Source organism: Dipodomys ordii, unplaced genomic scaffold (genome assembly GCF_000151885.1).
Source record: "Dipodomys ordii isolate 6190 unplaced genomic scaffold, Dord_2.0 Scaffold1, whole genome shotgun sequence".
NCBI lineage: Eukaryota > Metazoa > Chordata > Mammalia > Rodentia > Heteromyidae > Dipodomys > Dipodomys ordii.
In genome coordinates, this window is record NW_012267217.1 from 15275387 (window position 1) to 15299407 (window position 24021).

At 35.6% G+C, this 24021-nt stretch overlaps 1 protein-coding gene across 1 annotated transcript in view; it reads left to right on the forward strand.

The window, feature by feature from the left end:
• The window catches only part of Diaph3 (diaphanous-related formin 3), a 450644-nt gene that overhangs the window by 64613 nt on the left and 362010 nt on the right, over window positions 1–24021 (forward strand). The window contains exon 4 of the mRNA XM_013010947.1: window positions 1325–1429. Coding sequence (XP_012866401.1) covers window positions 1325–1429 — 105 coding nt within the window. The remainder of the gene's footprint in view (window positions 1–1324; window positions 1430–24021) is intronic.

A 24021-nucleotide genomic window follows, 5' to 3' on the forward strand; every position in this document is an offset into this window, starting at 1 on the left:
TTCCAGAGGTCTTATTGTGGAGCCTTGGCTAGGCTGGACCTCAGAATCCTCCTACCTCAGCCTCTTGAGTGCTGAAATTACAGGTATACACCATCGTGCCTGGCCATCTTAAATATTTCTGTCAAAGTAAAATGAGGGGAATCTAATTTCAAAGTACTCAGAGGGTTGCTTTGGTAGTCAAAAACTGAGTCAGCCTGAAACCATTAGCTACAGTGTCTAATGACACTTGGAGAAAACTGTGTTGCGTTAGGTGATCCAAACCTTGAATTTTGTGCACTTGAGGAGATAGGTAGTTTCTATGCATTCAAGTGCTTTATACTGTGTATTATATCTGCCTCAGGGCGGAAATCAGGAGGATATCCATGGGTGCTAACCTTCCCCTTTAGCCATTTTCTCTTACCTTAGACTACCTTTTCTTTGCTAAACAGCCTCGTAAGTAGCATAATTGATAAGAATTGGAATATTTATATATGTCTACATTTGTGGTGTTTTCAGTCAAAATTCTATGCAGGATCTAGGATTCTTAACCCCTCATTCTTTTGGTGCTGTTCAGAAATGTTAGTTTTCTAGATAGTCCTTGTTTATATGAATGTACACGTGAATGTGGTGTATATATATATATATATGTATATAGTGGATGGAGAAAGACTATTAAGATAATAGAATATTTAATATGCTGGGAACAGTATCCAGTGTTTTGATAGTGTTATGCGTTTGTAACAGAATTTGGGAGATGGTGGTTTATTTACATTTTTGATTTTTTAAAATAGCTTTATTGTTAAGGTGATTAACGGGGGGTGGTTATAGTTACATAAGTAAGGTAGTGAGTACAGTTTTTTAAAACACTGTTACCCTTCCCTCATTTCCTCCTACTTCTCTCTATTCCCCTCTCCCCCTAATTTTTTATTTTTATTTTTTTATGGGACACACTATTTCTAAACAATACAAGGTAACTTCACATGCAGCTGTTGTAAAATAAGTAAATATATTGGAATTGTGAATGCTAAAGACCTTATGAAAGGCAGAAATTTGCAACTGCCTAATTATCTATAGAGATGTGAATATAATTTTAGTAGCCTGCAATGAGCTTAAGGCCTTTCTGGTAAGCATTTTACCTGTTTAAAGGATCTAGAATACTTCCTTCGGAATTTCCATAGTCTGTCCCTTACTATCTTTGCTCCAGGCAGGGCTATGCATAAATCATTCCAAAACAATTAATTCTGCTTTCATCCCAAATTATTGATTATTTTTTCTGTTCACAGTATATGTGCAACTGCAGCTCTACTCAGATTCTAAAATCAGGCATTTTAATTGTGTTTTCCAGGAAGATATGAATTTAAATGAAGATAAAAAGGCACCATTGCGGGAAAAGGATTTCAGTATCAAAAAAGAAATGGTGATGCAGTACATTAATACCGCTTCTAAGACAGTAAGTAAAACTGTCAAGTTGAAAAAATACTGCTTAAACAGGTTGTAGTGTGGAAAACAATGCATTCGTCTATTGAAGTGCTAGGTTTGTGTGCAGCTGTAATCAGAGGGATTTTGAATGTATAATTAAAGACCCAAGAATTACAATAAATTTGCTTAAAAATATTTCACATCTTACATCATTAAAACTACTTGTTTGTGGCAATTCCATTGTTAAGAAGCACTGTGGTCTCCTCTGAGACCTTTTCTTGTTAGTGAATTAAGATGCTTATTGATTTCCCATGACACTTATAAATATGCATAGTGTTTATCTTAGAAAAATGAGACTGATTTTTCTCTACCTACCTAAATCATGACACATAATGGGTATATGTTTAATGTAAATTTCCCTGTGGATGAAAATGTCCTGTGACAAGTTATAAATGTTGGTACTGAAGGGAGCATGGAGCCTTCACATAGCTGCCAGTTTTCCAGGGCAATATGAAATACATGGCAGAAATGATGACTAAATACCCAAGAAACCATGACTGACACACAAAATCTATTGCATTTATTTTACAAAACAGCAAATTAACTTGGGTAGTCATATACAAGTTGTAAGTATGGATGAAAAATATAAAATGGAAGACAGTGATGAAGCAAAGACAGTAGAAAATGAAGTTGGATGAATTTTATATGAATTTGGGATTAGAGAAAAAAAAGTAGCTTAATTCACTCATTTTCACTTCAACATATGGCCAGGTTATAAGAGCATAATTTATTTATACTCTAAGTCCATTTATTTACTAATCTAATCAGTGACTAAGGTATTTCTTTTGCAAGAAAGACTAATACAATGTTTAATTTTTAAACAGATACTTTGGCAGCCTGACTCAGTTGTAGAAACCATCGTATGTACTATACATTTTCCAGCTCTCTCTTCTGATTCTGATATTAATTAATGTTGTGTCAATGATACATGGATATCATAGATGGCACTAGGGTTTTAGGAGTCTGAGATGGGATGACTTAGATCTGTTTATTAGTATGGAGCATCATATTATACCTCTCTGGTATTCTCATCCCTAATATGAGATTCCTATATCCTAGACTTTTTGTCAGCGTTAAGATAAATTGTCTATTCCATTATTGGAGCTTAATATTGTAAACTGATAGCTGCCACTTGAGATAGTAGTGGTGGTAATAAGAATTGTTTTAATTTTCTTTGTGATTTTGCTCTTGCCACTGAAATCACACCATAATTTAAAATATAGGGAAAATATATTACTAAAAATACAAATTAACTGGTTGTTGAGTTCAGATTTTGAAGACATTATTTGCTTACTCAGACTAAGTGTCTGTAATCTAGGCATTTACCATGGACATCAAAGTAGTGTCTAGCACGGCATTCTCTAGAGCACATTTGACCACACGTAAAGCACACTAACATGTATGTGAAAGTATGTGGAATATAGAATGCAGAAGATTATTGAGTAGAGATGGGAAACTATTTTACATGAAGTAGCCAAAGAAGGCTACTCTGCTAGAAAATTTAAATCTAACACATATGCCTTTATTACATATGATCATATCAGAACTGGTTACATCTGTTAGATTGGTTTAGAAAAATGTTGGCATTTTAAATTCTGAAATTTGAGATAATATACAGACTTCTACAAGAACAGCAACCCTTTTTGAATTTTGTTATAGTGAGTCCATTTGACTTTACATTCACTAATTTTAAAGTTTAATCCTCTAATCATTTTGCACTAAAGTTGGAATTTATTTACCAGAATTAGGTAATTAAATTATCAGGATTGAAATAGATTAGTTATCAAAAGTGTGATTACAACATTGACTCATTTAATTAGTGTGTAGAAGATCATGGCTTTTCCTAGGAGGGTTGTGTATAATTTGGCAGATGGTTAGCAGTATAGAAAGTTTAAACTGACCAGTTATTCTTTTCTGTTCTGAAAAGAGAAACATGTTTCATTAACTCTAGGGTATAGACTTTGTCTTGCTACTTCGAACTCATAGCTACTGAAAAACCGATTCAAAATTCATAGATTGTTTTGTAGCAGATATAGGGAGTATATGTGAGATATACTTTTTGTTTTTTTAAAACAGCAATCTTGCTCTGTAGCTTTAAACCTATGATCCTTTTGCCTCAGCTTCCCAAGTGATAAGATTACAGAAGTGTAGCATCATACATGGCTTTGGTATACTTTTAATTATATTTCAGGCTTAGAATTTTCATTGAATTTCTTTTTTGTGAGTAAGCATTAGTATTATTTTTCCCCCCTAAATACTACTACTGCAGTTAATTTAAAAGTGCTGTATAAATATTAAGATAAAAAGTAGGCCTAAGTGGGTTACTTTTTAGTTTAGGAGAACATAAAAAGCATTAATCAAACTGGTTTATTTCCAAGACCTCAGTAAATTTTTTAGGTGGCAAAATAGTAAAAACTGAATTTCTGCAGGTAAGCAGGATAATTAGGATTTTGTTAAGTTAGTGTCATATTAGGGCCATGTATTACACTAGCATTACTTTTTTCTTACTTCCTAGGGCATGGGTATACGATTCAGGTTTGTTCAGGATGATTTGGTGGGAAGTTCTGTTGTGGGTCTTCTGAGGTGGCTGCCTTTGGTTCTTAATGGGTTCTTAGCAAGAGATCCTCTTTTTCTGTATTGGCCATAGTTAAGGAAGTTGTGGGATACAGAGCTTGGCCTGAGAGCGTTGCCACTGTGCCCTAAATGCACAGTCTCCAAGTAATTCCATTAAGGGAGATGAGGCATGTTGTTATTTAATCTGTGTGTGTGTTTGTGTGTGTGTGTGTGTTTGTTTTGGTTTGTTGTTTTTTGGTCTATCCTGGTTTGTATGTATGTTTGTTTGTTTTTTTGAACATAGCCAGGGTCTGTGCATTGTCCTTGATCCTTTTTGCTCAAGGCTAGTTATCTACTACTTCAAGCCACAGCTACCCTTCTGGTTAATTACAGATAAGAGTATCATAGACATTTCTGCCTAGGCTGGCTTCAAAAAGTTATCCTTGTATCTCAGCCTCCTGAGTAGCAAGGATTGCAGGCATGAGCCACTGTCTGCTTTTGAGTCTGTTCTTGACTAATACAAATGGCTAATATTCCATCTCCATACATTTTTGCCTATGTGGGATGTCTCTAATTCTAATTTATCTTAGAAATCATGGTTTCCAGACCTACCCTATAGATGGAAGAAGTACTCATGGTCCTGTTTCTGTTTCCTGGAAAATGACTTACTTTAGATATTTAGAAATGGGCTTCTTACAGAAAATGTCTTTCATAAAGATTATAAGCCAAGCACTGGTGGCTCATGTATAATGCTAGCTCTTCAGGAGGTTGAGATCCAGGCGATGAAGGTTTGGAACCTATTGGCTCAAAGGATAGGCCACCAACTGAGCACACCTATCTTCCAACCATGATCAGAGCTCAACAATGAGTATAGACTTTACTTTTTGTTTGATTCTGTAGCTGGAGAGTGAGACTCTTGTTCAATTAATGATAAGGATGTTGAAAGTGGCTCTCATGAGATAAGCAGAGTGGAATGGAAGGCCACAGTTCCCACACAGTGGAAATTCCTATGACAGAGGTAGATTAAGATACAGTTAAAGAATGTGTTAAAAGGCTGGGTGCCAGTGGCCCACACCTGTAATCCTAACTACTCAGTAGGCTGAGATCTAAGACTCTTTATCTCCAATAAACCTCCAGAAAACCGGAAGTGAGACTGTGGCTCAAGTGGTAGAGTTAGCCTTGAGCTGAAGAGCTCAGAGACAGTGCCCAAGCCCAGAGTTCAAGCCCAATGAGCGAGACACCCCTCCCAACCCCCCCAGAAAAAGAATGTGTTAAAAGGATTTTTGTCTAAAATAGGATTTAGACCATCACAAAAGAATAGTGGAAATAAAATATATACTATGCCTTTCTATCTGTTAGATGGTAGTCTTCCATTTGCTGATCCATTGTTAAGTTTTTTTAGGTTAATTTGTGACTTAAGAATGTGGACAAGGCATGAGAGGACAAAATCAGGACAGTGAAATAAGATCCATGAAAGGGGACCTTGAGGAGGAAGAGGAGCAAAGGGAATCAGGAGAACAATTGAAAATCAAGCCAGGTTTGAGAGCTAGTAAATAGAACCTCAGACATGTCTGGTCCTTTGTGGGGATGAATTTGTGGATGGAGAAGGGGTAAACTTTCAAAGGAATTTTGAAGAACATTTGCTTTTTGCTATACACTATAATGCATTTATTATATCTCCAAGAACCTTTCAGCAGAGTCGAGCATTTGCTCACTAGTGCTGTAGGAGTTGATTCTCCACTTTGTTTTATGTATCAAGGTGATAAAAATGGCTAGCTGGATTATAACTGTAACCTGTGAGCAAGTGGTCATTTTTCAGCTGGACCATTATGTGCAAATGAAACGCTTTTAAATTTTCTCTTTAAAATGTGTACATCTAGCTAAAAGCCTCTTCCCCTACTCTGTCCTTGGTGTATAAACACGGTTGCAGTGGCACAGTCATGTTAGGTGGGGTACGACCTAACAAGGAAGGCATTAATATCACACTGTTTTCTATTTATGCTTACTTTTTTCTCTTCTCAAAGAGAACCAGTCCAGCTCCTCATAAGTGCTCCTGGAAGTTTGGTTCTACCTGGGACTGTGTTGCCAATTTTTCTTTTTTTTCCTAGTGAAGCTGGTTTCTACCTGAATGAAAGGGCTTCCACACATTTGTCAGAGTTGCGTATTTTAACTTTATTGTTTAAGGCCTTCATTAAGTATTACTCTAATGCTTGCCTGAATTTTTAAAGTAGGAGATAATATTGAAATGTTAATTATTCAATCTAACTTTAAAAGAGACCTAGAAACCAACACACTTTTTTTTAAAACATTATGATAAAATGACTCAGTTTGTGTTGAATTTGTCAGGATAGGATTACAGAGTCTCAGGTTTGTGTGAAAGTATTCATGTATATTTGTACGCATGTGAATATGTATAACATAGTGTTGGAAAGGGTTCTTAGAGGCCCTGTGGTACCACTTGTTCAAGCTCATGAGGGCATGATGTTGTCATAGGTGGAGCATATGACATTTGGCAGTATTATCCTAGCTAGCTCTTATGAGAAATGAACTGTTTTGCTATAATATTAGTCATACTTAGTTTCTTTTTTTCCAGATGAGGAATCTAGAATTGATTTGGTCTAGCATTTTTGATTTGTTATTATTGTAATAGGAGTGGATCTATTTTCTTGCTCAAAGTTCAATTTCAGGTACCAATTGTAGAAAACATTGTCAGATACAAATATATCAATGTCATTTTGTTTTCTCTCACTTTCTGTTCAAGATGTTTATATTTTAATTGCTAAGAATATATACAAGTCAACGCTTTACAGGTTCTTTATATTGAAGGTTAGGATATTTTTTCCCCCTAATATGGGGTTTGAATTTAGGGCCTTCTGAGCATGGTAGGAGGGTTCTCTACCACCTGAACCACACCTTCAGCTCTGATTAAGATCAGATGAAAGTCTGTTAACAATAATAGTAAAAATTTGGGTTGTTATTGAAAATACATAAAAGCAACAATGCCCTTGCTTTTTTTTTTTTTGGTCCGGTTGTGGGGCCTGGGCGCTGTCCCTCAGTTCTTCAGCTCAAGGCTAGCGCTCTACCACTAGAGACACAGCGCCATTTCCGGCTTTTTTCTTTTTGCTTATGTAGTGCTGAGGAATCGAACCCAGGGCCTCATGCATGCAAGGCAAGCGCTCTACCACTGAGCCACTTTCCCAGCCCCTTGCCCTTGCTTTTGAAACTTTGCTTGTTGATCTTTTGCTTGCTAAATAGTAGAAAATTTCAGAGCCTCAGGGCTGCAAAGTAATTTCGTATTAAGGGTATTTCCTAGTAACTTATCTGGCACTTTAGTTTCCATTCTTTCTCTATGGGTCAGGTTTTATTTATGTACAATTAAAATTATCTTCCAAGAGCTCAAATTCATCTGCCTTGTTTATGAGAAGTTACTGGACATTGCCAGGGACGTTTTTGTGTTCTCTGTGCTTTATGCATTGTACTGTTTGTTAGGTAAGAGATGATAACAGATGAATCAATCAATCTATCTTATCTATATCTATCTATCAAGAAATTATACTAGGCTCAAACTAGAATTGTACAATTTTTGTCTTTTAAAATATTTTAAGTAGTTAAGATGTCTTTAATACAGTTTTTAGAGAAAGACTTACCAGATATGAAAAACATGTGGTTTTTTTTTCCTTGCTAAACTTTAGAAACTGAATTGCTCAAGGAGGCTTATAATCAATTGCTGGTATTAGAGGTCATCTAATATTATTTTCATCATGGTTAGGTTATTGAATTATTTGTTGATCTAAGACATTTTGCTGTGGTAATACTTAATCTCATGTCTGATGGCACTGAAATTGTGATACTATTGAAATTTCTAGCAAGAAGAGGGCATGTAATTAGGATGAACATAATGAGAAACTACCCTTATGAAGGATACAGAAGGAACAGTTCTGAAAGAAAAGTTCTAGATAGAGTGATCTTTCAGTAAGCAAAGGAGAAAGGTGATTGACAAGGGGAAAATACTGGCTAAGAACAATAGTTCTTAACATTGATAAATATTAGAAACATCTGGAAGCCTTTACCTATGTCATTGTTCAGGCTGTCCCATTTAACAATGGGATGGGATATTTAATAACCAGGATGGGACCTAGTATTAGTATTGAGTGAAGCTCTCCTGAGATTCTGGAATGAGAACTATTCAGTTCTGGGAGATGAGCCTCCTCACCAGATGTCTCAGTGCAATGTTAGCTTAACAAAAGACTAGGATTTGTTAGAATGGAATGACTAGATTGGTGACCATTGATGAGTGAAAGTTTTATTTAAACCTTTGTAAGTTCAAAGCTGGTTTGTCTGTCTATAACATCAAAGTGTGCATTTAAGTGGTATACATAGACTTTCTATGATACTTGACCTCTTGTAAAAATTATCAAAGAAATGTGACTCATATAAGAGGTGAACCTCTTGGTTCTCCAAACTTTTGGTTTTGGAGAAAGATGCTCAAAAGAGTAAGATTGCTCCCAGGCAAAACGTATGTCTAGTTTTAAAACTTCAGTGAGCTAATGAACCTTCTTAATTAGTAGTTTTAAACCTACAAGACTAAATTTAGAGTTCAGACTTTCAGTTCTTAGTTATTCCTAAAAAAGATAAATTCTCTATGTACTTAAAAAATTTGAGCAAGGTAGTTAGTCATAATGATGTACAAAACGTATTTTTCACAACTTCATAGAACCTTGACAAGTTACCATTTCCTAAGAGATGAAGTCTACCAGTATTCGCTTAAACTCCTTAGGTGTAGTCCTCTAATATAAATGTGATAAAATATTTATTTTCATCCCCTCCCCCTGCCATTAACTGTAAGTGTTCCAAAGTATATTAAATAATTTAGGGAAATCTGTCTGTGACATTCATTGTAGTATGAAAACAAAATAGTTTGTTCAAAAGTAAAATCAGACAGTCTTAAGTTTATGCTGCTTCTTGTATACTGCTTTATTAGATTTTGCTCATAGATCTTTTCCTGGGATAGCTATATAGCACTTTTTGGGTAAATATGAAAGCATTTTTTGATATTAAGGATAGCCTTGTTTGTTTGTTTTGGGTTCGGTTGTGGGGCTTGAACTCTGGGCCTGGGTGCTGTCCCTCAGCTCTTCAGCTCAAGGCTAGCACGCTACCACTTGAGCCATAGCACCACTTCTGGCTTTTTTTTTTTTTCTGCTTATGTGGTGCTGAGGAATCGAACCCAGGACCTCATGCATGCAAGGCAAGCACTCTACCACTGAGGCACCTTCCCAGTCCCAGGATAGCCTTGTTATATTCTTATTGAACACACATATTTAGTAATTACGAGATTTTTAAAAATTTAATGTAGTTTTTTGGAATATATTTTAGAAAATAGTCACATTTTTCAAGTGAAGAAAAGGCCCAAGGAATGTGCAAAATCCTAGTATTATTAACCAGTATTTGTTTTTTAAAATTTTCTTTTGTGAAATAAAAGTTATAAAAAAAACCCTCAAATAAGAATGAGGCTTGAATTATCAAAAAAGAAATACCATCCAGATCAATAATGGCCTTGCCAGTTATCCCAGAAAGCTCTCCATCTAGCCTATCCCAATATAAGCCCTTCCTTCAGATTTATTTTCTTTTAAAAGCAATCCTTTTTATGAGAAGCACTTCCTTCACTTTATAGTTTTATTATCCAGTAGTGCATCCCCAGATAACAGAGCTTGTTCTTTCTCGTATTTTATGTATTTTACTTATTTACTTGCTTATTTATTGATTGATTTATTTTTATTGTAAAAGTGATGTACAAAGGGGTTACAGTTACAAAGGTCAGGTAATGAGTACATTTCTTTTTGAATGGTGTCACTTCTTCCCTTGTTTTCTCCCAGTTTTTTCCTCTCTTCCCCTCCTCCCTCGTAGTTGTATAGCTCATTTTCAACATAGTGTCCAGTGAGTGTCTCTGCTGCATTTGTTTACTCTTTGTCCCATCATTTCTGTGCACCTCCTTACCATCTCCCAAACAGATAAACATGCATATAAGAAAAAGGTACAGACATCAAGAAGAGTGACAAAAGATAAAAAAAATAAAAAAAACAAAATCAGAACAAATAAGAAAAAACTCTATAGTTTCCATTTCTTGAAATTTATTTTGATAAACATCATTTTTCTTTTTAGGCATAAAAAGAAACATTTTTTTTTAAATTGTAAAGAGGGGTTACAGTTACATGAGTAAGATAATGGGTAATTTCCTATCGACGATTGTTACCCCCTCCTTTGTTTTTCTCCTAATATCCCTTCCCTTCCCACCTCCCTCCCTGACCCCAAAGTTGTAAAGTTCATTTTCAACATGGTGTCATGTAGGTCTCATTGTTACAATGGGTCGATCTGTATCCTTGTTGATAAACTTCATTTTATATGATCAGTTACATATAACTATTGAGATTTTGTGATCCTCCCCTAAGAATATTCTCCTTTGGTCTCAGTGTGTGAATGTTTAGAGTCTTGTTTATTATGTCCAAGTATAATTGTTTTGTCTTTTACTAACCATGGTGCTTACTTACGGATTTATTGGCATATTCTAATTACTACAAATGAGGGAAACCATGCAATCTGTGTTTCTTTGGGTCTGGTTTATTTCACTTAATGTAAATTTTTCCAAGTCTTTCCATTTCCTTATGAATGGGGCAATATTATTCTTTCTGATGAAAGCATAGAAGAATTCCATTGTGTATATATACCACACTTTCTTACTCTGTTCGTTGGCATCTAGGTTGATTCCATATCTTGGGTATGATAAATAATGCTGCAGTGGTAGCTTTACTGTGGCTTTGTTTGTAGTCTATTGCCCAGGAGTAGAATTGCAAATTTAGTATCTCTTTAAGTCTTGTAATCCCAGCACTAGGGATTGAACTCAGAGGCTGTCACTTGAGCCACCTCCAATTCTAGCTTTTTGATTATTAACTGAAGATAAGAGTCTCACAGACTTTCCTTTCCTAGTTGTTTTTGATTCTTAGATCTCAGCTTCCTGAGTAGCTAGGATTATAGGCATGAACCACCTGCAGCTGGTTTAGTATTACCCATTTGCTTTAGTAGCAGGTAATATTTGAAGAATGCAATCAGGGGTCAATGATGGTTATTGCTTATGTCTACTTGCTGTTTTTAGGCCTTGTCAATGGAAAATATATAAAAAAGAAAGGTGCATGACCAGGAGTTTTTTTTTTTTTTTTTTTTTTTGCCAGTCGTGGGGCCCGAACTCTGGGCCTGAGCACTGTCCCTCAGCTCTTCAGCTCAAGGCTAATGCTCTACCACTTGAGCCACAGCGCCACTTCCAGCTTTTTTCTGCTTATGTGGTGCTGAGGAATCGAACCCAGGGCCTCATGCATGCAAGGCAAGCACTCTACCACTGAGCCACCTTCCCAGCCCTGACTAGGAGTTTTGAATGTTGTATCTCCAGCTCTTATTGTTGTTTGTACTCTTAGCCTGTATATTGACTGAACAAATAACATTACAATTCAACACTCCTCTCTCTAGTTTTTGTTAAGTCTCTTCTTCGGTGAGTAGTCATCTTTTTTTTTGGTTCGGTTGTGGGGCCTGAACTCTGGGCCTGGGTGCTGTCCCTCAGCTCTTCAGCTCAAGGCTAGCACTCTACCACTTGAGCCACAGCGCCACTTTCGGCTTTTTTCTTTTTGCTTATGTGGTGCTGAGGAATTGAACCCAGGGCCTCATGCATGCAAGGCTAGCGCTCTACCACTGAGCCACGTTACCAGCCCCAGTAGTCATCTTTTAATGCTCACTATTAGTCTCTTTAGGCAATATTTCCCTGAACTGTTTGTCTGAAGTCTTTTCTTTGGTAGATTCTTCATCAGGGGTTATGGAAGCAGTATTCCTTGAATTTGGCATGTTTATAAATGACATCCTTACTTTTGAAAGTCAGTAATCAAAATAAAGTCTTTCCTTTATAACATTTTTTTTCCCTGTAAGGATTTTAAGTAAATTATACTATTTCCTTCTAGCACAAAGCATGACAGTATTGCTGTTAAAAGTCTGCTGGTAACTAATTTTTATTCATTTCAGGCAACTATTTTATCTGAAATATGCAGTGTGCTCTTCCATGGTGTATTTTAAAAACCTTTGATTTTTTTGAAATGTACAAAAATGTTGTCTTGCTTTGCTTTTGTTTTTCAGTTTAGGGATTCTGTTAACTGTATGTAAGATTTTTGTCTATCTTTAATATGCTACTTTTTCCAAAATAACTTTTTATCTTTTCGTTTGGATGTAAAAATGTTTTGCTGTTTTCATCTCTAATCTCTTGTGACATTAATATGTTTTTCTTGTGTTCCTTCTTTAGTTTTCATTTCTGAAGTGATCTTTTTCATGTTTTCTCTTATTTTTGCATGTCTCACTCGGCTTTAAGTATTTGTTCAGTATCTTACACGTTCTCTTAATGTGTTTTAGCTTACTTTGAAATTATAAAGCTACAGGTGAATTATGAATTTATCTTTGAGTTGTCTTTTAGCTTCCTTAGGGATGTTCTGTTCAATGTAATTTCTTTCTGAGCAGTGTCAACTCAATGTTGAGTTCGGTCCTGGGTGGGAAGAAGCTCTATTAGCTGAATATTCAATGTTCATAGGCTGTCGACTGCCCCAATTTCTTCAGATCATCTCTGGACCACTTGCATGAATCCACTGTTGGATTCTTTCTGGTTTTATAGCTGCTGTTCTCAAATTTGCATGCTGAGATTTCCAGTAAATATTTGCGGGTGATTTTGGGATTCTTTTTTATGTTAGATGTTTTCTTGGTTTCTCTGGTTTTTCCAACGAGATATTGATACTGTGCAGGTCTTCTGGACGTTGGTGGTTTTTCTCCAAGTACTGGTATTTGGAGGGATGTGGAGAGGATAAGCTTGTCACTTCATTGTCATTTTGCTATTCAATTATTTCCCTATTTGTGGAGAATCTGTGGAGTTTCTGAGATTAGTCTTACTTTCATATACTAACATCTCCCAGTGTTTTGAATCTGAATCTTACTTTATGACAGTTTATGTCTCTGTTATATGTGTGTGTATGGTAAGTTATAGAAGCTTATTATGTGGAATTTATATGGAGTTTATTATATGGAAATATTACATGGAAGTTTATTATATGGAATTAGCATAATGAAACCCATTAACATTGTTAAAAAGGAGAGGGGAGGGAGAGGGGATAAGAAAGTAATATAGATCATGTGAATTGATCCAAGTATATTATGTGTTAAGTATCACAGTGAAATCCTTTTGTACAATTAAGTTATGCAAATGAAATAAAAATAGTGTTTTCTTTCCCCTCCCCCTCTTTTTCAGGGAGAAAATAATGTATTAAGGAAAGACATTTTTATAATTAACTACCTGCTAGCTCTAGGTTTGCTATTTATTGCTCCTGTAAACTTTCATCAAACCTCTTAATGGTCCATGACCTACAAACAGATTTAAATAAAATGCTAGTTTTAGCCTAATTTTCTTTGCTTGTTTGGATAGTGCTAGCATCTCATGTGGCTTCAGTAAGTTACCCAGAATGCATCCTTTTCTGAATGCCACTGATAGCCAGGAAAACCAGACTGCCCTTCAGTCCTGTACCCCACCCTTGGAAAATTTGTCTCATCTGCTTGTGTGTGTCTATAAATTAGTGAGTGTGTTAAATCTATCACAGCATGAAATCACTTCAAGCGCTGTGAAAGACTATCTTAAAGAATTTAAATTGATTGCAGATGTTAGTGCAATTAAGCAGACCTGATGAGCTAAGAATCATATTTCTCAGATTTGAATATGAATGCATTTAAAAAAATTATAGTGATGTACTCCATGTAAATGGAATTCATAGGCTTCTATTTTCTCTCTCTCTCTCTCTCTCACTCTCTCTCTCTTTCTCTCTTTCTTTTAAATACCACCTCCTGTTCTGAAATCTCAGATACATAAAAAAGTGATGTGTGAACCCTTATGTTGATACTTGAATTACTTGGAATAAATACATGCTAGTCCTAAGAATGTAATTCTGTGTTTTTCTTAACCAACTAGAATTGATACTGAATGATTATTTCTTTCATTATTTTATTTGCCTACCAATTAGCTTATTAACTTTTGTTTCTGTAATTCATTTAAAATTATTCATGGGGAGAAAGTTTACTATATTTTCTCCCCATTTTTAAGAACAGTGAGTATGACAAGCGAAGTCTTTAGAGTACAGAAGCATAGGCCTTTTCTGTTGAAGGTCAGCTAGGTCTGTTTACTTGATTTTGGTTAAATTGCTAGTGTTTAAGAACATTTCCTATTTATTATTTAAAATAGGACATACTAGGTTACAAATTAGGAAGCAAATTCTGAAACAAGACTGGAACAAGATTAAGGAGAGGGTACAGTGTGTTCATTTTCAATTTATTTCACATTGATCCATGCACATTTAATAATTAAGCTCATCAATTCAGAAACACATTGTGAAAAGTTACAGACATTAGGATATTATTACATAAGTAATACTAAAATAAAGTACAATTAGTAATTGTATTTAGATACTTGAATATACTGAGAACGTTATTAGAATACTATTTGAAGTCTGGCAACAGCAGTGATTTTAAGTAGTAACAAAAGGTACATTCTGTATTCTTCCTGTGTTCTCCAATGTTTATTAAAACCTTCTTATACTACCTATAATTTACACGGGTAACTATATTTTAAAAGTTATGAGTTAAGAGTTAGAGTGCAGCTCTATTGTTTCAACTTTTGGAGACTCAGTTTACTAAATTTATAAAATTTAGAATTCTTTTTGCATGGGGAAAGTTTGGAACAGGACAGTTATTAGAGCCTCTTTAGGTTTATCTTAATAGTTAATGTCATTGAAGTTCAGAATAAGATGGAAAATGAGTGTGGTTGAGTAAATGTTATAGTTGAACCTTTCCTAAACATGATATATGCCTGGATGAAAAATTGAATAAGAAAGTTCATAACCCTAAGCATCATAAAACTAAATTTTTCATTTTTCACCTGAAACATAAATGTATAATGACATACCAGTCTCTGAGTTCAATTGAGGAGTGGCTCCTAGTTTAGTTTTGCCAATCATTGGTGCACTCATGTAACACCACCTGTGATTGCTGTGTTTGTATGTGTTATGTCAGCCAAGATTGTACCTTGTAAGGTAGTGCAAAGTTCAGGCTTATAAGGGGTGCACACAGTTTTCACAGTATGACCTTTTCAGTTTTCTACCCATGCTTAATTTGAAAGAAGCTCTTTAAACAAGTTACTGTGGTCTTTTCAAAGCCCAAATGTATCAGATTACAGAAACAGCTTTCTTTTAATTCTGACATTGGATTACGTTAACAAGCACAGGAACTCTAACATTTCCTAAATATTTTGGGGCATAAAAAAAATCAACTCTCAGTATGCACAGAATTCATTTCATAGGATTAGCAACATATAACCTGAAATATGCTTTGGGCATGTACACTGGGATTCTTGATAGAGGATGTCTGACTCTAAAATCTTTTTTTTTTTTTTTTTTGTCGGTCGTGGGGCTTGAACTCTGGGCTTGGGCACTGTCCCTGTGCTCTTCAGCTCAAGGTGAGCACTCTACCTCTTGAGCCACAGCATCACTTCTGGATTTCTAGTGGTTTATTGGAGATAAGAGTCTCACAGACTTTCCTACCCACACTGGCTTTGAACCACGATCTTCAGATCTCAGCCTCCTGAGTAGTTAGAATTACAGGCGTGAACCACTGGGCACCCGGCTGACTCCAAAATCTTAAAGAACTAATCTTTGCTTCCCTATCTCCTCCCAGTAGGATCATAAAAATACCTTTTTCTCAACTTGTTTTATTCTTCCTCTTAATTATTCTACCTTCTCTCTATTAGTAATGACCGATTCAATTCAAATAGACTCAAAATAGAACTTATTGACTTGTGCAAATGAAGAGCCTAGGAGTTTGTTGGTTTTCAACAGGTCTAGATCTGTTTTTAAATGACTTGTTGATCCATTTGTTGTATATCTCTTAACCCTGTTTACTGTGTGTGGGCTTCATTCACAAATGTCTTTCCATATATTGAGATTGTTATCAGAAGCTCCCAATTAGCTCTTGTATCATAAGTCAGTCATGTTCTGACTTTACCTTTGCTATTGCCTTTGCTTACTGGATTAGTGATAGAGGGCCTTGAAGAAAATGTGGCATGCCTTGGCTTGATCTTTATGTGTTGAACTTGGAGGTGTATGATAAAGACATAAATCAAGGTTATGGATTATCCAAATATAACATATTTCTATAAGAATGTTATACTTATGAATTTATCATTGTCCAAACATGACAGGGATCTTGAATCCTCACCAGCTTGGTTGTTCAGTATGTTAAGAATCTGTGTGTGCATTTTATAGCAGATATACTGTCTAAGGTAATACATGCTGATTAAAAAAATCAAATATCACTTAAAATAATTCATAACTTGAAATATTAAGGTTTTTATAATCTCTTCCTCTAGTATTATTTATATAGGAAGCCAGATAATGAGAGTTGCTTACATGAGATTGTTGATGTTTACTTGAAATCATGAGAGTTGTTGGTTGGTCTCTGGAGATAGTAGGCTAGGTATTTATATTTAATGTAGATCATGCTACTATGTATTATTATAGCATCTACTACAGTGTATTTGAGGAATCTCAGTATGATTCTGTAGAGTTCTGGGTCATGGACATATTGCACATACTCTTTTTTTTTTTTTTAAATTCGATCTTGAGGCTTGAACTCGGCTAAGTAGCTGTCCCTGAGCTCTTCAGCTCAAGGTGAGCACTCTACCACTAAGCCACAGCACCACTTCTGTTTTTCTGGTGGTTAATTGGAGATGAGTCTCACAGACTTTCTTGCCCAGGCTGGCTTTGAACTGTGATCCTTAGATCTCAGCCTTCTGAGTAGCTAGGATTACAGGTGTGAGCCACTAGCGCCCAGCTACTTGGTTACTTTTTAGAGGACAGCCAGTCAGGAGCTAGTGACTCATTTTATTTTCTTGTTATTTAGATTTTATAGCTCATGATCTTTATATATCTCCTCCATCATTTTTGAGAATTTTCTTAGGACACAAAGGTTGTTTGAATAATCAAAATAAAGTGATTAGAAATTCTAAGATCAACTTGTTTAGTAATCAAGTGACATTCCAAGTATCATTCATTTATTCAGATGCTCAAATTTAAAATTATTGAAATCAAAGATACAACTTAAAAAGATAAAGTAGTGCTTAATGAAGCATCTTTAATATACAAAGATCTCTCACTGTCTTATTGCTTTGTCTGGTTTATTTAAATGTAAAAAAGTCTGTGACTTATAAATACATTTCACATTAACAGTACTGTGTAAGGAATGCTTTTCTTGTGATATATGATCACAAAAGCATTCAAATACCATTTAATGCATACCAAAGTAAAATGAATAGAATAGTTTTAAATAATTACTTTTGTACAGTGCTTACTTAAGATTAATAACAAAATCCAAAGTAAGAATGTGAATAATGGGCAATGTGATAAAGGTATTTAAAATATAGTAGTTTGTTAAATTTTTTAAAAAGTGATGCATTATTGCAGAAAATATGAAATCATAAAGAAGGAAACAAATTACATTAATCAAAAATGAAGCACTATGCTAAAATATTAAGCTTATTTTGATTTTGAAAAATATCTCCCCCAAATAGTATTATAACAGTTAAATTAAGGCTTAATCAAACTAAGGTAACAGAAAAATCATAATGTGTAGAGGTCTGGGCAGTGGTACAGTGTGGCTAAGGTTAGCAGGCACCAGAACAATACAACTATAGGTTTGCATCTACTTTAAGGTTGTGTAACACAGGTTCATACATACTTAAGAAAAATTATTGGAAAAACTTTTTATGGAGATAGAAGTGCTACCATTATAACATTATTTCCGACCTGTTGGATTGGAGCCAAGTGAGTTGAAACTCCAAGGTGGCGTGTGCTTTTCTTCTAGTTTGGGGACACATTCCAGTTGTTTCTGTTTACAGATGATAGGCTGTTAGACAAGAAGCTTGTGAACTGCTTTGTTGGAAGATCACAGATAAAGGAATAGACATATTGTAGGATCAGGCTGGACTCACACTCAAATATTGTCCTTATGTAGTTTTGAGTTGTCACATTCCTTCTAGGGGATCACCTACGTAATTCAGTGACCCCCCAAGATGGAGAGGTTATGTAGAGTAGACTTCTAATTCTCAAGGAAAGAACATTCTGAGTAACCCATAGAAGTAGCATAGTTAACACGTGGTGACAGCCACATCCATTGGACAGTGGTGCCAGGGGCTAACAGTGATATAGGATTATAGTAGTTTTCTGCATCTTTTTTCTGCCCATTCCAGTTATTGTTGATAGTGCCTGAGAAAACCTGATGAGTCAGGATAGTAGAACTGGTGAACAAGGTGGGGAAATAGTGAAGATCTGTAGTTGTGTTCACTCTACATCTCCTATTCTTAGATCCATACTAGGAAAGGGAGAAACTTTAAATTAGTTGTCATTGAAGTTTTAATGTTAGATTACTCTAATAGACCTCTGGAGATGATACCTTAAGTTTCCTTACTTGGCTTAATAAGTGTATGAGTTCGATGATCATTCTGAGGTGGTCCTATTGAAGGGGGTACTGGTGTTCCAGGTGTAATTATAAAAATAAGTGCATTTGCTAGTAAAATCTTGTGTGCAGTAGTGAAGGGTGTGTATATGGGAGATTAAACAGTATCAAAATAAGCAAGACCTGGAAGAAAATATTACAATGTTATCAGTGTGTAAAGAACCAGGTACAAATCATTAAGAAAAAGATGAACCACCTGATAGGAAAGTATTTCCTTCATACAAATAGACAATTCACCCATGAGAAATTACAAATGAATGTTTGGTTTCAATGTGTAAATTAAAATAGGTACAGAAAACATTTTTCATCTGTGAAAATAGAGAAACTAAAAAAGATTATTGACAGAACATGTTTGGTAAGAGTACAGTAATGCCTATCAGTGTAACAATTTTGGAGTATAACTTAGTGGTTGCTTATCAAAGTAAAAACATGTATTTCCTGCTGATATAATAATCTCAGTATTTTAAGTGAATTTTATAAGAATAGATTGGAAATACAAAGATCTGTATGTGAAGGGAGTTCCTTACAGGACAGTATGAGATGTCAGGGAAAGTAATCTTCAGGTCCTGTGTTCAGTTTTCAAATTAAAAAACAAAAAACAAACAAACAAAAACACCTCAGGGGCTGGGAAGGTGGCTCAATGGTAGAGTGCTTGCCTTGCATACATGAGGCCCTGGGTTCCATTCCTTAGCACCACATAATCAGAAAAAGCTATGAGTGGCGCTCTGGCTCAAGTGGTAGAACTCTAGCTTTGAGCTGAAGAGCTGAGGGGCAGTGACCAGGTCCAGAGTTCAGGCTCCACAACCGACAAAAAGGAAAAAAAAAAAAAACTCAGTTTACTCAAAACAACCCAAATATCCATTGATGGAGAAATAAATAATTTATTGTATATGGATAATTGATGGATTATGGAGTTGTTATAATGGATGATTTAAGTCTGACCTGGATAATTGCCCATTACAGAAACATTATAAAAGCAATATACATGCCGTGAACTAATTTTACCTGAAGAGAGTTGGTGTTTGAGTCCTGGTATGTGCAGGTGATTGAAGGGCCATCTTCCATGCCTATGTTCTATTATCTAAGTGTTCATCATTGGCAGGAAATATCCTTTAAGAGTAATATTTTCTTAGCAAAAACAAAATCTGATGTTGTTCCTAGCATTGAACACCATTGTTGCCTTGTTTACAAGTCATTTTGTTACAGTGCAGATGGCCTGATAACATGGACCACATTTCAATTAGAAAAAAAAAGTAACAAATCAGCAGAGCTAATAATATGCTGTTTGTGAAGCTTTTAAGTGTGACTTGGAATTGCACACGAATTCATTTTACATTCTTGTAGTAAATTGGCACTCATTTAATAATCACTTCTATTTACAGAACTTAAAGTTTGGGAAACATCTGGATAAATCTCTGAGTAATTTAAGTGTTCAGTTTGTGATCATTGCCAAAGTATGTTTATTAAGCATGTGCCAGTGTGACAATGCTGCATACTGTCAGTGAAGAAATACAGGAAACTCTGAGGGTTAGCAAAGGAGAATTTTTACATTACGATATATATGAAAACTATCATCTAACATTAGATTTTTGTGTCTGCCTTAGAAGTTTTGCTTTGAGTAAACTGAGGTTTTTTTTTTTTTTTTCATTTTTGTCGGTTGTGGGGCCTGAACTCTGGACCTGGTCACTGTCCCTCAGCTCTTCAGCTCAAAGCTAGAGTTCTACCACTTGAGCCAGAGCGCCACTCATAGCTTTTTCTGATTATGTGGTGCTAAGGAATGGAACCCAGGGCCTCATGTATGCAAGGCAAGCACTCTACCATTGAGCCACCTTCCCAGCCCCTGAGGTTTTTTTTTTTTTTAATTTGAAAACTGAACACAGGACCTGAAGATTACTTTACATTTCTGAAAATTGTTTGATTCCTTCCTTGAATAGGAAATGGCACGCAATCAGTTCTGCTTCCGAAGCCATTAAGTTGAAAACTTGATTTTTTTTCCCTTAAGGCTCATGTTCAGTAGTAGTATACATTGTAGAAAATATAAATTAAAAAATTGAAAGCAGTCTATAATATCTCTGCCAGAAGTTATCATTTTTGCTACCTGTTGTTATCATTTTTGCTATTTTCTTTGAGTCCTGAAAAATGAGGTGGAGCATACTCAGACAGTGGCTGTGGAGAGTAAATGGAATACTACTGTATATTCAGCATCAGTCATGCCCTAGGTTAAAGCATCTACAGTACAGTGAATACAATGGGTGAATTCTTTAGTTATTTACATATCAACCTCATTTCTGATACGTCCCTTTCAATTGTGTCCTAATTATGCCCCAGTTTCTTTTATACTGAAGTTGGTTACCTACCTTTAGTAACTTAAAATAAGTAGCATAGGCTGTTCTTTAATAGAGATATGTTTGTCATATGAGGGTTTTTTTGTACTTTCTAACTCTCCATTTCCAGGAAACATTTTATGTTTATGTATGCATATAAGTCTTTATTCATATTTATATGTTTATCAATGTGAAAGTTCAATTTTATCAGGAATACTTTTCTATAAAGAACAGCAGGGACTATACTCCTGAAATACATAAAATTAAGACTTGCTAGAAAGTAACTTTCAACCATACCTTTACAAAAATAAACATAATAATGAAAAGTGGCTAAAAAGGGATAGACCCAGAAAAGGAGAGTGACCAAAAGGACAGTGACCAGCTTCTGTTGCAGGCATGTCTCCATCCATTGATATATACATGGAGTAATGCAGGAATAGGAGGATTTTATGGAAGAACATGCTAGTGTCTTGCTTCGATAGATGGGAAAATGGGCACTAAGAAAAGACTTGTAGACTAGGAGGTCCCTAATGATAATTTATAAGAGCCAATTTGGGAGAGGGATAATTGGAAAGAAATCCATGAAGGCTTATGAAATGAGTGTGTAGTGAGGAGAGAGGCAGTGAAGGTATACAACACTGGTCAGTAGTTTGGTGTGATAGAAAGGAAGGAAGTAATTTGGTAGCTTACAGGAGGCAGTTGACCCAGAGAGGTTTGAGTGAGAGCATGGGACTAGTTGACAAGACTAGTGGGACAGCAATGGCAGAGGAGAAAGGGACTGAAAAAGGGAAATAGGTGCTTGGAATAAGCTGTTGATTTGGGTTAAAAACCTTAAGAGGAAGAAAGTATGTTTGTTTATGTGGCCAAGGATGTAGCATAGAGATAGAAGCAAGTTTGTGTCCTTGACAAAGAGGAAAGTTGAATGAGCTGACTTGGCTACTGAAGTAAGGGGTCACATCATAGATAAGAGTAGGTGGTGATGAGGATGATTTTTAATAGCTTATGGGTTGTGAATAAGGAGAAAAACAACTGGAATGTTGGTGAGATATGGGAAAACTGTCTTAGGGGGTGGAAAAATATAAGCAAACACTGTTGCAGGGTAATGTTTGGTTTCTATTATTTGAACACCCCTCCCCCCCATTTCTTAGGAAAAAGAACCAAGTAAAGCCAACTTAATTTTAAGCCCTCTTACTGTTTAAATAATAAAAATGAAGTTACTCCATTTGGAAAAGGGTAGTAGGCCAGAGAAGGCATGGTTAAACCAGATATGATGAATTGTGAGGTGTGTCTACCGAAAGCCTAGAGCTTAGCTCAGCATAGACAGCGTTGATGGAGGAAAATCAGACTGCACTGAAAAGGAAGATAACAAGGAGGACAGTGATCCTTGCTGTCAGGTGCTCCTTGGTTACACAAAAGTTACAAGACTTTTGATCTGGAAATAACCCAAAATTGACTGACACCAAAGTTAAGGCTGGAGAATAATCAATTCAAATGGTAGATACTCTGTAAAATGAAGAATTAGCAGTCCATCCATCACTTTTTTAGCCTAAGGCTTATCTTAGGGTACAAACAGATACTTTTTAAACACTTGTTAAGAACATTTGTCAGATGGAAACTCTTAACTGTATTATCATAATAGTTCTGAGGAATAATTTATATTATTTTTATAATGTCAAATATACATTTCAAAAGCTTGATCTATTGTACATTAAATAATTGGATTCCATTTATCTGAAAATAAACTGTGTGGTGATACTTTTTTTTGTATAAACATGTGGGAACACTTGGGAAGAGTGACATTGAGTGGTAAGAATGGAATATAATTCACATAGTACAAGTTCACTAGCACTGCCTGAAAGCCACAGTGCACCCAACATAATGATAAATTCACAAAGTCCATGGCAATAATTTTCAAACCTCTTTTAATCACCAGTAATAGAAAGCTTAAATAATTTGAGCAAAAAGGCAAGTTTTATTGACTTTTATATCTGGAAGGGGTGTGGATAATTTTGGGGCAAATAGAATAAGATTGCAGTTTAGTACATTACCATTTTTCTTTAGTCTCTTTCTGAACATATAATTGTAATGTGTGTCAAAAACAAATTAGTATACTTAGCATATTATTATTTTTAGTGGTTAGTCTCTCTTGTTCAGTGATATCCCTTTGCTTGCTTGCTATTGGTTAACTTGGGACATTTCATTTTAAAGAATGGAAAACACTATCAATAAGTCGTATTCTTTTCCCAAGAGATTGCTAAACATTACCAAGATAAATTACTAAGAAAACCACTGTAATTATGAATCCTGATCTGGGGTGTGGTAACTGGAAATTATTTGGAAAATAAATATTCCAGAATTACAAATACGTTTTTTTTTATCAGCAATTCTGATATACCAATAAAACCAGGTAGTTTTTTTCCTTGCACTTAAAATTATATTGTTTGGTTTTATTAAAAAAGTCTAAAATACGGGGGGGGGGGGAAGGGCTGGGAAGGTGGCTCAGTGGTAGAGCGCTTGCCTTGCAGGCTGAGGCCCTGGGTTTGATTCCTCAGCACCAGATAAGCAAAAAGAAAAAAAAAGCCAGAAGTGGCGCTGTGGCTCAAGTGGTAGAGCACTAGCCTTGAGCTGAAGAGCTGAGGGACAGTGCCCAGAACCAGAGTGCAGGCCCCACGACTGGACCCCCCCCCCCCCACACACACCAAAACCAAAAAAGTCTAAAATACCTGGGTTCCATAAAGCTGAGGGACAGCACCTAGTCCCTGAGCTCAAGCCCTAGGGCTAGTACAAACAAAACAAGTCTGAAGGTCAATTAAGCTATTTCTCTCTTTAGTTCTGGAGGGTTGTATTGCCTTAAGAACAACTCAGATTTTGACCTAATAAGTGGTTTATTGCATTGAGTAGAAATAGGAGAATAACATCATATTTATTAAGTTTATATTACCTGTTTCAATTGTCTTATCCTGTTTTAAAAGAAATATGCAGGAAAAAATTATATTAAGTGAAGTAAGCCAGGCCCAAAGAAACATAGGTCCCATGGTTTCCCTTATTTGGAATAACTAGT